This window comes from Galendromus occidentalis, unplaced genomic scaffold (genome assembly GCF_000255335.2).
Source record: "Galendromus occidentalis unplaced genomic scaffold, Mocc_1.1 scf7180000077157, whole genome shotgun sequence".
In the NCBI taxonomy this organism is placed as follows: Eukaryota; Metazoa; Arthropoda; class Arachnida; order Mesostigmata; family Phytoseiidae; genus Galendromus; species Galendromus occidentalis.
In genome coordinates, this window is record NW_003805145.1 from 55,978 (window position 1) to 70,942 (window position 14,965).

Consider the following 14,965-nt stretch of genomic DNA (forward strand, 5'->3'; position numbering starts at 1 on the left):
CTCAGAAATCTGAACCTGGAGAGGCTCTCCACTCTCCATAGAGAATCGGTGGCTTATATCAGAAAGTGAGCACCTCGCCCGCATCCCCCCTCTGACTGACGAGTCGAGTTGTCCGCAAGAGGAGAGCGCTGATACCTGAGAGCAGCGTTCGATGGCGGGGATTTTTGAGGTAAACACTCGAACCGCAGCGGCTTCTCAGCTTCGGTAAATCAGGAAGTGCCCAATATCGTTGGCGGCGTTCCTTTGCAATGATAGTCTATATTTCTACTGAATCATCCTTTTAAATCTCTACACGATATAAACAGCGACATCGTACTCGCGGGATTGCTCTCCTCGGGGAAGAAGCGAGAGAACCCGCAGCGAAAAGGAAGACGGTCGCTGCTGACCTGCTGCGGCGCTGATTTCTCGCTATCTTCCCCGGATGCTCTATCCCCGCTCAGGAGGCGGACTCAAGCGAAGGGTCCGCAGAACACCAAAGTCCCTCCGTCAGCTCCATTAGCCGTTTCGCTCCAAAAATTTATGTACCTACAGTCCTTTGCTGGTTTTCGTGGCTCAAAAAAATGTACTTATCAGGTAGGCGGGGATACTCACACGAAGGGTAGCGTTTTAAGCTTGCGAAGCATCCCGTCGGCTCCATAATTTGAGAGGTGCATAGATCGATCGATTGGCCGCACGCCCGATTGATGAACCTTCCGAGCAAACATCGGGCTGACGCTTTGTGGGGAGAGATCGCTGCTGGGCGGCATTAAATCGACGAAAACGCTGGCGAATCCCAATTGAAGTGGTCTAGTGATTGAGTCTAGTCTGACGTGGAACGAACACTTCGCTATCGAGCTGAACGGCTCAAAACGCCTCTCTTGTTGCCTATAACGGGGGGCGTCTCTGAGTGTGAGGAGTCCTGAATTTTTCCCGAGGTTGTTCTATAAATCGGTGATAGCGTTCCCGACTTCTTGGTGTTGACTCAAAGTTAAGTTTCGGGAGGCGATTCGGGAGCGAGGATTCGAATCGAGAAGAGGTTCGATGTCTGCTCTCTACGGTGATATGTTTCCGAGCTCCCTATGAATGCAGCTTTATGAGGATTTCACTTGTCTCATCGACAGCCCCGAATCCCTACGTATATCCTCCAAGTTTGACCTTGCGGCAAAAGTCTCGCTCTATCTCTCTCTCTGAAGATGATCATTATAACTTCTATCGTCGCTGATGATGAAATGATTGATAATACCACGATTATTATATAATAATAATTATTACTGATGCTGTTATCTTCGTCGCGATTCTATCTACAAGGATGATATACATATATATATATATATATATACACATATGTACTGGGGAAGAGCGCGTGGCGAGCGTCGCTACCATCGGGAAAAATTGCGTCAATCAATATCTCCATCGTCTTATTCAATCGACTCCCAAAAAGCCAGCAGTAACCAGGTGGGGATCAGCAAATAGTTGGAACTCCGATCAAATGAAACTGAGAGAGCGAAGAACCTATCGCTTTGCTCATCCGATGGATTTACCGTCTCACCATGTTTGCCTAATCCGAGAGTATGAAGGAAATCCCGCATTGTGTAATGATTCGAAGCATAGAGACGGACGCGATAAATTCGCTTGATTTGTTACTGATCTATAGTTTCTGTAAAATGACCAATCATGACTGATCCTCGACCACTATTGCTGATGCTGTCTATATAATTGGATCATCATGTAAATATTTTGTCTACTTTGTATATACGTGAACGAGAGTAGTGTTTCAACAAATGGATATAAAATTCTCTGTTATTCTAAGTCCCTGTTACACGCTGTGTCTTCATTGCCCTATGAGAGTCCGTACTGCTCGTGAGGCGAAGAATTACACTCCACAGGTTTACTGAACTTCTCTTCATTTTTCATTAGAACAAGTATATGCAAAGCTTCCGTGACGTACCTAGTGCATCTCCGTTGACATTCTATCATCATTCGCAAACTATTGACAGCACCAGTCTAGAATTCGCCGACTCATTGAGCGGCTTTATGAGCTTGTGTCGTCTGTTCGTTTTCGTCATCGGTATCGGGAACTTCAGCTTCCGTTGTTGACTCAGATTTCGAATCGCCCGGAGCACGGTTCAACTCGTTTGGTAGACCAGTTGTGTTCTGAGAGGGAAAATGTTCTGTGGTAGGCAGATTTCCTCTAGGTTTCTCCGCTTTGCTGATCATTGTTCATGCGGTCTCAGAGTTATCGAATATAGAAGGTCTTACCATGATTTTCGCTCTATCTCTCAAGACACCTAGGGCGAAAGGACTCATCTGCGGGAGAGGAAAGTTGGAGATTATCCTCGAGTTATTCACAAGACGGTACCTATCGAGATACATTCTCAAAAAGCGAAGATATCGAAGTTACCGTGAAGGCGCTGGGGTAGGCAATGCCTTGGAATCGGTACACGAGCCCAATTCCCGTCTCGAAGGCATGAACCGAAGCGACACCGAAGTCTCGGATGAATCCCGTATTGCCGATCATAGGCCCCCGACTTATGTCGACGTGATCTTTACACCGGTATAGAATCACTTTTTTGTTTTCTGTAGATTCCGCGAAACTGTCGACCACTGAGTGCTTGTAAGGGTTGTCCTCAAAAATCTCCTTCGCAAGCGCAGGCTCGACCTCAAGCCTTTCGAAGCTCGCTTTTTCCGGTTGCAGTTTACGCACTGGGTTCCCGAGGGCGCGTAACTCTCTATCATTCGGTTCCCAGTTCTCCAAGGGCAGTACGGCATCGTACACGAATGATCCACTCTTGATCTGCGGAGCTGGCCAAGAATGGAGCAAGACTCTGTGATCTTCTTTGAAGGAACGTTCGATAGCGAAACCTGCATCGAAGCGAAAAGAATTAGAAAGCCTCGAGTCAGGAGTCGCGCCGATAGTGGCGGTTCTCTGGCAGCCTCCCGTAGATGGTGCTGCATGCCGGTCCCATCTCACAGTCGGCTATCCCTCTCATCAATGAGCTTGAGATGGGAAGATCGAATGGTTCCCGGATCTCACCCAACAAGTAACTGCAAGATCTCCAAAAGGCTTTGTTCACGGTCAGCAACTTCCTTGGGTCGAAGTCCTTGAAGTGAGCGAAATTCAATTCGCAATCCTCTTCGAGCGGCTTCGACATATCCCACGGTTCGCCGTTGACGTACGCGAGGACCGAGAGCTGTAGCATCCGTTCGGGCAGATCTGTTTTGGCGGAAGAAGTTGAACACTACCAGAACTCTGGATTACTTGGATTAGGTGATTCCTCCTGGTTAGGCGTCCCTGATCTTGGAACTCTACCCGACTCGTCACTCCCTGGAGACATCAAACTACCTATGCAAGCCAACCACGCAGTCATATTTTCGTCTTACTCACGTCTCAAGCAATCTGCGGGCGTTGAGATTGATTTGTTCATCACCATTGTACATTCCTTCGGGATTCCTGTGTATTTGACGCGAATCTTCTCGACACGACGCACCAAGGCGGCTTGTCTCTCCTGTTCCTCACTGAATAGAGCATTTCGTTTGGCGATGACTTCTCTATTTGTGAGCGTAATCCGATTCACGCAGTCTGCAACATACAAGAGACATACAAGAGATTCAGAGCATGAATCTATTGCGAGGAGGGTCGGGACTCCGTTTAGCTTATATGCGGAGCATCAGCATCGATCCCCCCCCTCCGCGGCAAACTCAAGGATGGCCCAGAAAGGATCAGACTCGGTATCTTTCTGCTGCGATCCGGGAGGAGAATGAAAAACAGGACGATGATCGACTCAGAAATGTCTCATCAATTCCTGTCTTTCGCGTACTTTTAGCGCAGCAAGATACTGAGTGAGACCTAGCGAGGGGATGGAATGCCCGAGTGATAGCGACTGGCGTTCTTCGTCATTCCTCGAGACCCGGCCAGAGTTCCTCGCCGGAATGATTCTATAATCAATCCAACAAAGAAGCCTCCACGCACGATCCGTCAAACTTCCGCGGTCAGAAAGAGGCATCCGACTTCGGTGGAGTGAAACTCGGGAAGCGAATCGAACCAGGCCCGAATGCCACAGGAGGGTCGCCTTCTGAGAACATCTGCTTCCACTTACAGCCTCTTGAAACTTGTCCATTCACGAACTTCATGAAAATCGTCGCCTTCTTAACCATGGTGCTGACGAAGGTATAATTCCGACGGTTTCCAGTTCGCGCACCGACGAGTTCCAACCTCGTGCCTTCCGCGGCTTTCTCTTTGTTTATGTGGGTCCAGCATGCGCGTCTTCCGTCGAATAGCAATATTTCAGTCATCGGAGACTACCAAGTCCCGACCTTCGACTTCATTTGTGTTTTCAAGCATGCAGGTTAGGGTCCCCGCTCCGGAATGAGGGAACGGGAATATTGGGGCATCGGAGTTCGAGCGTGACTAGACAGCTCCGAGCTCCTGATCGGAAATTCAAAATTCGGCGCCGTTCGCAGCTTAGGCCTATTTCACCCGGAGAGGCATCACAGACTCCATCATCACCACCAGCGCTACTCGTCGTTTTGGTGCCGCTTGCTTCCGCGAAAGTAAGTTTTTGCTGGACCGGTTTTCTCTCTCGGGCGCTAATTATCGCAGGTATCCCGCTATCCTGTGCGAGTCCGACCACGAAGTCAAATATATTTCCCCCCGCCGGCAAATTGCCCAAATGCCAGCTAGGGTTCCACTCGAGCGTGAAGCGGGAGTCGCCGGCTCGCGTAAGCGGCGTCGACGACTAACCCGGTGGAGGCGTGTCGTTGAACCTGACCACGAGTTGGGCTCTTCGAGACCGGGAAAACGCGGCTCCGACAGTAGTGGGTACCTGCTCGAGATTGAACTCGTGCCTCGAGACGGGTGCCTATCGCGGATCCTGATCGGATTCGATCCGGCGTGTGGAGCTAAGACCGCGGCGATGTGCTGCAAAGCCAACTGTTGGAGTCAGATGCATGCGTCATGATTTCTGACGCTTATCTCTCACGAACCCGCTCTCTACGCAGATCACGATTTTCTCTCGTTCGGTTGTCGTTATGGGAGGCCTCGTTTATCATGCTTTCCCCGTTCTTACATCGTTTCGCCCTCGGAGTCGGCAAGATTGAGGCTGTATCCATGTACCTGTCAGCAGTGTCCGAGTTGGGGTTATTTCCTCTGGGCCCAACTTGCTGGAAGAGTAGAGTGGATCTCCCTTATCGGTCTCATCTGACTGCCCCGAGACACACACTTGTTGATGACCTCAGGTGTTTTTGTGTACAAATGTACAATCGCCTCGTGGATATCCACGAGAAAGGCCTTCTAGCGATGCGCAGTAAGCTCGCGAACTCCTTACAAGGTCGGGCTCCGGGCGCGGGAGAGCGCCTCTAAATATAGCGCGGGAGATCCACTTCGTTAGCGGCCTCGCTGCGAGTTATTCTCGAATCCTCAGTCTCCACACAGCAGTGGTCCGTTGCTCGACCGACTTGCGAAACGCACTATGCAGCCGATAACAATGACTCTCTCTTTTCCGATCAGGCTTCATCATGGGAGTTGACGTGAAAACCACTCGCGAAGGCGACTGCTGCACCTATCCGAGGGCTGGACAAACCGTGGTCGTGCACTACACCGGCACTCTGACTGACGGCAAGAAGTTCGACTCGTCCCGAGACCGCGAGAAGCCTTTCAAGTTCAAGATTGGACGTGGAGAGGTCATCAAGGGCTGGGATGAGGGCGTCGCGAAGATGTCCGTCGGCGAGCGCGCTACTCTAACTTGCAGTCCCGACTACGCCTACGGATCCAGAGGACACCCCGGCATCATTCCGCCGAACTCGACCTTGATTTTCGACGTCGAGCTCTTGAAGCTCGAGTGAAAATGAACTTCTTCTGCCATTATTCATGTCTTCTCCCTATCAAATAACTCTTTTCACCACCGTCATTCATCACTGAGAGGTAACAGAAACTGAAGGGAAAAAGAAATGAGGAACCAGATCTATTTAATACCAATCCCGTAGACTCACTCGATGCGATTTACCTGAAGAATCCGGACTCAATCGAATCGAGCACTCTTAGGGAATAAAGCTCAATCTCAACTCATACCCATAACTGTTTCCTCCGTTGCCCTATACTTCGTTCCGGAGGTATGTCACAGATGATTATAAGTGTGCATCCTCGAAATCCAATTTTCGACCTTAAACTGATCGTGCCGACTGTCTAGGGATAAAGAGAATAAGGAGCGTTCCGGACGAGAACACGAGAAAACCTAAACCGTCCGCTACATCCTGAAAAACCTTCAATCAAGATCCATCCGAGAAGTCGAGAAGAGCTCGGACATTCCGCCACCGGGTTTCAATAATTCGGAACATTTTATTCGAATGGCTTTTCCCTCAACTCATCGCCTGCCTGTTTGGATCCGGGTACAAATTCTGGAGCGTTCGGGTTCAACTTGGGATATTGCGTCTCGCAGTTCAGGGGTATGGCTATGGTGGAGTCGAGCTGATTCGGATATCGAAAAGAAAAGACACAGTCACGGGATGTTCGCTTCTGATAGGATTCTCGGCGGAACTGAACTCACTCCTTCCAAGGACAGCAATTGGTTGACACAGGAACTACGACGGCACAAGAATATGCCCGCAGCGTCGGGATGGGCTCTGAGGAGACTTTTGGAACACGGACACATCGGTCGGGCTCGGTCGGTCCAATCTACATGCAATGCGGAGTGAAAGACGATTTCTTATCGATAATTAGCGATTTAGGGATGATGAGAAACGGGAAGAGAGCTTCTCGGCTTGAATATTCACGGAAAGAGTCAGCAACTTGGTCGAGCTCGAGAAGTCGCGATAATCCCGGGCGGGAAGATTCGAAGACTATTCCCAAATAGACTGTACTCCCTGTGCATGGGCGCCAAGTAGTCGCGGAGATTCAAAAGATATTTACCGTCACCGACGTCCCACTGAGTCCTCCCAGCCATATAGCACAGGTTCCTTGTAGAAAGAGCAGAAAGCATTTCCCGTATACTTCGCTACGGCGACTTCGATCGATGAGCTGGCACACTGGAGGAAGTGACGTCACTTTTACTATCGTCGCTTCACGCCCGTTCAGGATTGAGTTCAGTCCAGAAACTAGCGCTTGGATATTCTGTGTAGGATCCGATCCTAGTTTACAAGCGAGCTGCGCGTTTCCACATTGTGAAATCTTCCCCCTGCGGAATATCGCTTGAAATTACAGTCTTCTGAGGCCTGCGTCCGAAGTATGTGGGATGAATATGGATAGATGAAAACAAAGTTCATCTTCCAACCACCTGGGGGCAGCTGAGGTCATTACGGAAGTCGGTGAATGCTGCGCATCCAACCAAGTGCTCACAACATTGTGCCTCCCGGGCAAATATTCTTCATTCTGCTGGGAAACGTTCACGTACCCCATGTTCCCCGAACTCGTGACAAGTTCACGCAGGGGTAACGCGCAATCTTAGCCAGCGTTCGGGGTTATGCCCTTCCAGGAGAGCTCAGTAGGAGAAGCTCACGATCCCTCTTCTGGGAAACCGAATCCGTCGTGCTTCTCATCAGGCCTTCGGTTTGAAGCACTGAATCAACTTGTTGAGTTCCAAGCCGATCGTAAGTCGGCGTCATAACACGCCCAGCTCGCGACCTGGGGAAATCTCACGATGAGACCAGGGAACAGAAACCGATACGTAATCGAAAATACAAGCATTCGAAACTTTATTATTCTGACTCCTAGCTAATTGTAAATTCATTTATACACAGCTTTGGTCTAGCGAGATTTCTCGCGTTGAGAAATCGCGAATGATAACGTCCATCGCACATCTTCGTACCAGGGAGACGTATTGAAATTGTTCCGAATACAAGCAGAACTATCACGGGGGCAACCTCGACCTAGATTTGGCACGATTCACGGACACACGATCTTGGGCATGCAGCAGTTGGGGTATTTCTTGGTGGGGTCGGTAACTGCTTGGCATCCGGGGGCCGTCATCACCACACCGCAACCGTAGATTGTAATGGTCCTTAAAAGAGAGTTAAGAGCTCAGTCGCAAATTCTGATGGAGGACATGTCGTCTTCGGGGCGGCAGAAAACCCAGAATCGTATCCCGTAATCCGTATCTTACTTCCGGGCGTAGTCGCACGTATGTCTCTCGCAAACATCTTTCGGGTAGTAGGACTCGTCGGCTGGTATCTTCCTACCGAACATTGGGTGGATACAGTTTCCTGCAAGGAATTCACGCCTTCAGGAAATGTCGCTTGCGACTTCTCCCGAAAATTCCGAGTGAGTCCGCTGCGTCCGGTGCACCCCTGATTCCTCTTTGAATGAACGGCTATTTTAATGAGTCCTCGAACGTAAGAGGCCGACTCCGATTATTCAAGACCTAGTCCTTGAGCTCCACAAACTATCGGGCCGATCCTTCTCACGATTCTCCTGGCAAGGAAACCGGTGATCTCGGAGCACTCGAGGTAGAATGGTCCATCGGGATATGGGACATCAATGGACCGACATCAGGACGTGGGTGGTCGGCAAAATCTAGGAATCAGGCTCACCATTGATCGTCTTCACTCTTGGGATCTGAGCCATGTACGCTTCACATGAGGGGACGGTGAGAACTAGGAAGAGAGCCACGGAGATGAGCACTCGGTATTTTCTAAATCCGCTGAACATTTTCGGAGGTTCTCGGTTCTAATATCAAACTCGAAAGTCTCTGGTCCGACTAGCGGTTTGTTGTCGGACTGATTGTTGATTGTCAGGCTCTCGCTGGCTCACGACTCTTTAAATGCTTCTCCTCTCCAGCGAAAGGAACTCACACTTTCGGGGATTCCCTTCTGGGGTCAGCGGCTGACTCTTTGGCTGGTTGATTGCTTGGCTGAACAAATCGCATGCTGGCTACCTGGCACTTCATCGTACGCGCTTGGTCTTCCTGAGACTCCGTTGTCAACAAGCGCTTCGCTCGTTGCATTGTCTGGGCCGCCGATTTTCTATTTCTTTCTTCCTTCATCGAACTCATGCTCTCTCATGCTTCGGATCGCCTGATACACTCCTTCCGTCACAGCGAGAACCGTTGGACGTGTTGTTCGTGCTCCCTGAGCGAACGTCACAGCTCGCAAGCCACTGCGCCAAGCGAAACAATGATTTTCCCCGCGGTACCTGAACGCCGGCGCACCATGACGTAAAGTGACTCACTAATTGGGCTCGCTGGCGCCATCGAGGTTCCATTTCTGCGTTTTGTCCTCTCGCTCCGGTCTTCTGGCGTGGCAGCGATTGAAGAGCTCGCATGGCAAAACACCTGTTTACTTTCTTTTCGAACATTCTCCAGATGATCGAGAATCAAAGCATGCTCGTGGGTGAACGAGATATTTTCCAGGAGCAGTCGAGCGGAGGGTTCAAAGGAGGGCAGCGACACCACAGAATTTGCGGTGGATGAGTGGTTTTTCCATTTTGTTGGAGCGTCGTGGAAGTCGTCGCGGGAATCACTTCCCTGTGACCGGTCCCGGTTCTATTCTCGATCCGATAATATGGATCGGGAAGCTACGCAGAATCGTGGCAAGTATTCGCCCTCGTTTGAGATATAAGTATGCCTCTCTTCATCATTTGGGGCGCAAAACGAAACTACGATTATGGCCGACACAGGAAGGAAAAACCAGCTATCCGACTGCTGATAATGAGAGATGGTAGTTGAAAGAAATGAGAGGAATTTCTATGGACAACCGGTACGACCCTTCATCATCTACCCGGATCCACCTCTTCCTGTAGACGAATATCTGTCAGACGCTGAGGAGGGTTCCGAACGATAACGGCTCATCTGTTTTTCCGCGTAAATGATGATATCAGGCGCATACTAGACTTCGAGTGGCACTTCTGCGCCTCCTATTCCTGAGTTGTGTTCGGTACTCGGAATCCGATCGATTCATCAAGGTGCGTTCAGACATCGCCGATCAAATGGAGCTGGAGTCTCGCCACAGGAGTCTCGCAGAAACGTAAGCCGCCTTTCGTTTTCAAAAGTTGCATCTGGAATGTCTGTTCCAGTTCGTTCACGGTCTACGTGGAAATTCAGCTCCCGAGAATGCTATATCTGCGCGGGGCACCTACAGGAGTTCTGCCCGCAGCTCTTCGGACGCCGACCCTGAGGCCGACGTCTTCACTCGCGAACTTCGTCCGAGTGTCCGGCAGCGTGCCTATCCATCGCTGTAAGAAGGCGACGGAATCGTCAGGATTTCCGGCGAAAGCCGAGAGCACAACACCGATGATCCCTCTCGCGTTCTGATGTTGGACCCGTATTGAGATAGATGAGGTCGATAGTCTACGCACAAAAAACCTTTGGACAAATCGACGCACGATCCGGTCCAGGAGAGTTGTTTTGCGCTTCAGATGGGGGCGATTAGCGGCGCTGTACGAGACAAAGAATTTTTCTGGAATTCGTTCCTACGTTCCGTGGAAACTCCAGAGTCATCTTTTGTTTCAGAAACGTCATTTGATGCGAGCGTCGTCACAGTGTAGCGATGATAGAAATCTTGTTCCGAGTTTGGAAGGGAGAAGGATCGCTTCCGCACCGTGGCTCAGTCCCGAAAAACGCACGTCGATAGTGAACCATCGATATGAAGGACGCTTCGCGTCCTTTTTTCTCTCTGCACCCGTTCCTCCCACTTTCGCAACTGGACGAATACACGGCTCGTGCTGTGATGTTCTGGTCGGACCACGGGTGATCAATCTTCGAGAATTTTCGTCATCCGAGTCTCCTCCATATATTGAATTAATTAGCGATATACCGTGTTTCCCCGAATATAAACCCTACCCCGAAAATAAGCCCCACACGAATTTTCGGGCTCATCGCTGGAATAAGCCCTACCCCGAAAGTAAGCCAGCCCCAGCCCAAAAGTAAGCAATTCGGTCTGCGAGTCCACATTGTAGGTATTCAACCTCAGAAATAGCGATAAGTACCATATAATTGTCCCGAGGCATGAAGAAATTTCTCGCGAGTAGGGGCGTTGATCAGATCATGATTCCCGCTGGCAAGACAGGTTATCTTCAGACGCTGGACTTGGCCATAAATAAACCATTCAAAGATTATCTGCGCTCGAACGTCAACGATTTCATCGAGCACCGTCTGCAGAGGAACATGCGGGGTTTCGTGAAACCCCCTCTGAGTGAAGTTGTCTCGTGGGTCAGGAAATCTCGGGGAACGATTTCGAATGAGTGTGTCGCGAATGCTCTCCGCGCAGGCTATCTCGATAAAAGTCATGCCTTTGAGGACAGTTACATCGGGAAACACGAGCGTCTCGGCCCAAGGGATCGCTCTGCGATCGAAAGTCAGAGGCTTGAGGGGGTTCTTCAGGCTTTAGATTTAGATTGTGAACAAGACGTGACAGAAGAGGATGAGATTGTCGTATTCGATTGACGATCATCGTGGTAATTTGTCGAATTCGGATTTTTGTTGTCATTCTGATTTGTCTCATAAGTTGAAACAAACCCTGCCCCGAAAGTAAGCCCTCCTGCTTTTTTCCGGGTAGTTGGCGAATATAAGCCCCGGCTTATATTCGGGGAAACACGGTAGAAGAGTTCCAGTGTATCCACGACTTTTGCTGAGGACTACTCCCTCCTCGGGACTCAGGGTGGAGGTCTGAGATCGAAACCTGAAGTCGCTTAGGGGGAAACGCACAACAAAGCCCTGAACCCGAAGGAGGAGCCCTGAACCTCTTTGGTGACGGGATGACGATCTTCAACATCTACAAACGAGTTAGCGATTCATTGCAGCCCCGAATGCTACTCCTCCCGGCTGTTGCCAGAGAGAAATTCGATAGAGAGCCTCTGGCATATAACGGAGTCCAGCTCGATACGTAGCCGTCGGGTTTACAACGATAAGGAGAATTTCGATGAATTTCAGATTGTGCGAGGGAATATGCTACTTTCCAGAAGGTCCGGCTGTGGATCAACGGATAGCGTAAGTCCTCAAACGAGAGATTGTGGCTCCATCACATGGGACTGAAATTCCACCCAACTATACAATTATTATGTGTACATGGGAGGGCCAATCGTGGCAGTCCGGCGGAAAATGATACGTGATATTTACGGTTTCGTGATTCTTTGTCGGATACGCGATCATCGGTTTCCGGGGCCGTGACCTGCCAAAACTTTTCCCCGCTGGAAACGGATGTCGCCTAGGAGGCATGACGTTGATTTGACATTAGTTACTAACTCACTCACAGGGTGCTCTCGCTGGAATCAGATCTGTGCCATTTCGCCTCCGGTGACCTCGGAGCAGTTTCAGTACACCGGGAAAAATGAATGATTCGCTCAGCCATGCAAGAGATAATACCAGCGGCAGCAGCTCGGGAGTTCTGACAGAGGCTCCGCACAGGCATGAACTCTCGAGGAGGTTTCGTTCCACGGGGGGTTCGAGGAATCGGACCTTCTTCCCCGAAAGCCTCGCGTTGAGGATACACTGATCGAACCCTCGATCTGTGCGCGAAATCATGCGGAGCTCAATGGCCTCTCTGAAATTTCGAGCTTGGACTCGCGGAGCTGCTCGCGATCTCCAGAAGCGACTCTGTTGTTGGAACTTGTCCCCTCTCCCCTGGCGCAAACAGCCCGTAGCAGACAGACCGGTGTCTCGCGAGAGACCGCATACCGTGAGAATCCTTGTGCTAGTCGTGGGAAGAGACGAGCAAATCAGGCGGAAATCACATCAGGTAAGATGAACCATAGAAGGCCCCGGAGAATATGAAGCATACGCCTTCCGCTGTCTATCTTGGACTTGATGGAGTGATATCAGAGTCAGACTAATCCTGTTCCTCTCTGTCTCTCCGTATGACAGCTCTACTATGGCAGATCAGGGAGCGAAATGTTCGGCTATCTTCTATGAGCGAGGATCCCTGCGTATTCTTGATCAGCTCTCACTGCCTGAGAAGACCGAAATGATCCAGATCAGGACAATCGACGATGCGTGGAATGCCATCAACAAGATGCAGGTCCGGGACTCGCCCCTGGCATATATGTAGCAATCATCACGACCCGAATCAGAATCTTTAGTAACTGTGATCGTGAGTAAGACCGTGAATTTATTGGGCTCTAGGTCCGTGGAGCACCAGCTATCGCCATCGTTGGTGTTCTGAGCGTTGCCGTCCTGTTGGAGCGCATGGAAACGGAGGAAAAAGCTGAGATCCATCGAGAGATAGTCCGCGCACTCGACCATCTGGTCACCAGTAGACCAACAGCTGTGAACATGAAGAACGCCGCTGAGGAATTCAAGGTGAAAGATCGATATGCTGGGAATACTCTCAGCCCATCTAGAGACGGGACGAAACGGCTGAAAAACCCCAGGATCCTACACGACTCTGTTGAATATTCTCTCTAGGCCCTCAGCTCGAGTCTCTTGAACGATGTAGACACGAACGGCACGAGCCATAGGCAGAAAATAATTGAGGCAGCTGAAGACATGTACCGACGAGACGTCGAAACCAACAAATCTCTCGCGAGGTTTGGTGCAGAATATATACTCCGCGCAATCCCAGCGGGGAAGGTGGGTTCCTCTGGTAATATGTCCGAGTCTCATTCGTGCTCGTCCGTGTCTCCTTGATTCCCTCCGAGCCATTGGCAGGTCAATGTCTTGACGGTGTGCAATACTGGAAGCTTGGCGACAGCAGGATACGGCACCGCGCTAGGAGTCATCCGCAAACTGCACGAAGAAAACCGATTGGAGACCGCCTATTTCACAGAAACCAGGCCCTACAATCAGGGTGAAAGACTCACTGCTTATGAACTGGTTCGCATCTCTGAAATCACTGTTCTTACTTGGGAGCAAGCTACCGCTGTGACCCCCTTTAAGGTTTTCGAGCGAGGCGGCGGATGAGAGATTCGACATCTGAGTGTTTGCTGTACCGCAATTCTAGGCGACCGAGGGAATCCCCTCAATGATGATCTGCGATAATATGGTATCATTCCTGATGAAGAAAAAGCAAATTCATGCTGTGGTCGTGGGAGCGGATCGTGTCACTTCGAACGGAGACACTGCGAATAAAATCGGCACATATCAGGTACGACCTCATCTGGGGGCGTACAGACGTGCTGCGATTCGCGATGGGATTGTACAGCCGTGTAGATTCCCCCTTGCAGTCGGACCCCAGTCGAGGGCGGGTTTACACCCGCTCCTCACGGTCTCGTCGGCCTGAGTTTTCAATGGGATTCCCCGGAAATGTCAGATCAGGCTCTGTCTCACCCATCCGAAATTCCAGGCTGCCATCGCCGCGAAGTATCACAAGGTACCGTTTTTGGTTGCCTGTCCCTCCACGACAATAGATGTGCGCAAGTCTTCGGGCGACGAGATTCCCATAGAAGAAAGAGCTGCAAGCGAAGTTTCGAAGCGGATCAGAACTCCTTGCTGGAATCCGGCTTTCGATGTTACTCCGAACGAACTCGTCACAGGTGATTAAACTGATTCGAGCGGTCCCGGGCTGGGAACCAATTCTCGTAGAGTCCTGAAGCATAAAATCATATGGTGCGCGCCGATGTCTCAAGATTATTCTCTCCGCAGCTATCGTTACTGAACGAGGAGCCTTCGAGTTTAAATCGAACGAATGGAAGCAGTTCGTCGCGACTTGTGAAGGGAAGTGATTCAATAAAACTGTGAGCTGTAGTCATAATGAGAGTTTTGAGGCACGGCTCGGCTTTCGAGACTCCGGTTATTGATCATATCGGACGGCCGGAGAATCATTCTCTCGCTAAGATCATATCCTACCACGAATACTCTCTCATCCGAAATATTCGGAAGAGTGCTCGGCGGAGAACCGCCTTGTCGGGGCTGATTTGATCCTCGGAGGAGGAGATCACACAGAGAGGGCGACGAGCCGTCTCTAGATGCAATGCGATGCTTAACGAGCATGAAACTAGGGGTAGAGACTAGAAGCGTGATGTAGTGAGCCGACGGAGAGTAATTCAGATTCGAGCGCTATATCGGGGGAAAGAAGCACAGATTCTGGCGCCTCCCTTGTGAGATCGGAGCTCAAAGTGTCTCTGATA

The 14,965-nt window shown here is 50.4% G+C and overlaps 5 protein-coding genes across 7 annotated transcripts; 3 read left to right on the forward strand and 2 right to left on the reverse strand.

The window, feature by feature from the left end:
* Positions 1–1,899: 1,899 nt before the first annotated feature.
* mRpL39 (mitochondrial ribosomal protein L39) lies at positions 1,900–4,220 on the reverse strand. The gene is made up of 6 exons (XM_003741313.1): positions 4,077–4,220; positions 3,365–3,559; positions 3,014–3,193; positions 2,381–2,841; positions 2,239–2,286; positions 1,900–2,133 (listed from the first exon to the last, which is right to left on the reverse strand). Exons 1-6 carry the CDS (start codon positions 4,132–4,134, stop codon positions 1,999–2,001), a joined length of 1,077 nt encoding a protein of 358 aa, XP_003741361.1. The 5' UTR covers positions 4,135–4,220; the 3' UTR covers positions 1,900–1,998.
* Positions 4,221–4,460: 240 nt separating this feature from the next.
* Positions 4,461–6,045, forward strand: Fkbp12 (peptidyl-prolyl cis-trans isomerase Fkbp12). 3 transcript variants are annotated; one of them, XM_018638729.1, is made up of 2 exons: positions 4,461–4,530; positions 5,486–6,045. In XM_018638729.1, the coding sequence occupies exon 2, from the start codon at positions 5,494–5,496 to the stop codon at positions 5,818–5,820; it is 327 nt and encodes a 108-aa protein (XP_018494245.1). In that variant the 5' UTR covers positions 4,461–4,530; positions 5,486–5,493; the 3' UTR covers positions 5,821–6,045. The 3 variants fall into 3 exon arrangements, with proteins under 3 accessions (XP_018494245.1, XP_018494246.1, XP_018494244.1); XM_018638730.1 differs by having other exon boundaries at positions 4,478–4,534; XM_018638728.1 differs by lacking the exon at positions 4,461–4,530 and adding an exon at positions 4,760–5,306.
* Positions 6,046–7,638: 1,593 nt separating this feature from the next.
* On the reverse strand, positions 7,639–8,701 carry LOC100903071 (uncharacterized). The gene is made up of 3 exons (XM_003741314.1): positions 8,500–8,701; positions 8,073–8,172; positions 7,639–7,970 (listed from the first exon to the last, which is right to left on the reverse strand). Exons 1-3 carry the CDS (start codon positions 8,615–8,617, stop codon positions 7,856–7,858), a joined length of 333 nt encoding a protein of 110 aa, XP_003741362.1. The 5' UTR covers positions 8,618–8,701; the 3' UTR covers positions 7,639–7,855.
* A 2,209-nt stretch (positions 8,702–10,910) lies between these two features.
* On the forward strand, positions 10,911–11,348 carry LOC108863958 (uncharacterized). The gene has a single exon (XM_018638723.1). The coding sequence runs from the start codon at positions 10,911–10,913 to the stop codon at positions 11,346–11,348; it is 438 nt and encodes a 145-aa protein (XP_018494239.1).
* A 1,192-nt stretch (positions 11,349–12,540) lies between these two features.
* Positions 12,541–14,586, forward strand: LOC100903216 (methylthioribose-1-phosphate isomerase). The gene is made up of 8 exons (XM_003741315.2): positions 12,541–12,639; positions 12,765–12,918; positions 13,023–13,199; positions 13,305–13,469; positions 13,548–13,712; positions 13,840–13,983; positions 14,182–14,371; positions 14,481–14,586. Exons 2-8 carry the CDS (start codon positions 12,772–12,774, stop codon positions 14,558–14,560), a joined length of 1,068 nt encoding a protein of 355 aa, XP_003741363.1. The 5' UTR covers positions 12,541–12,639; positions 12,765–12,771; the 3' UTR covers positions 14,561–14,586.
* The last annotated feature ends 379 nt before the right edge of the window (positions 14,587–14,965 follow it).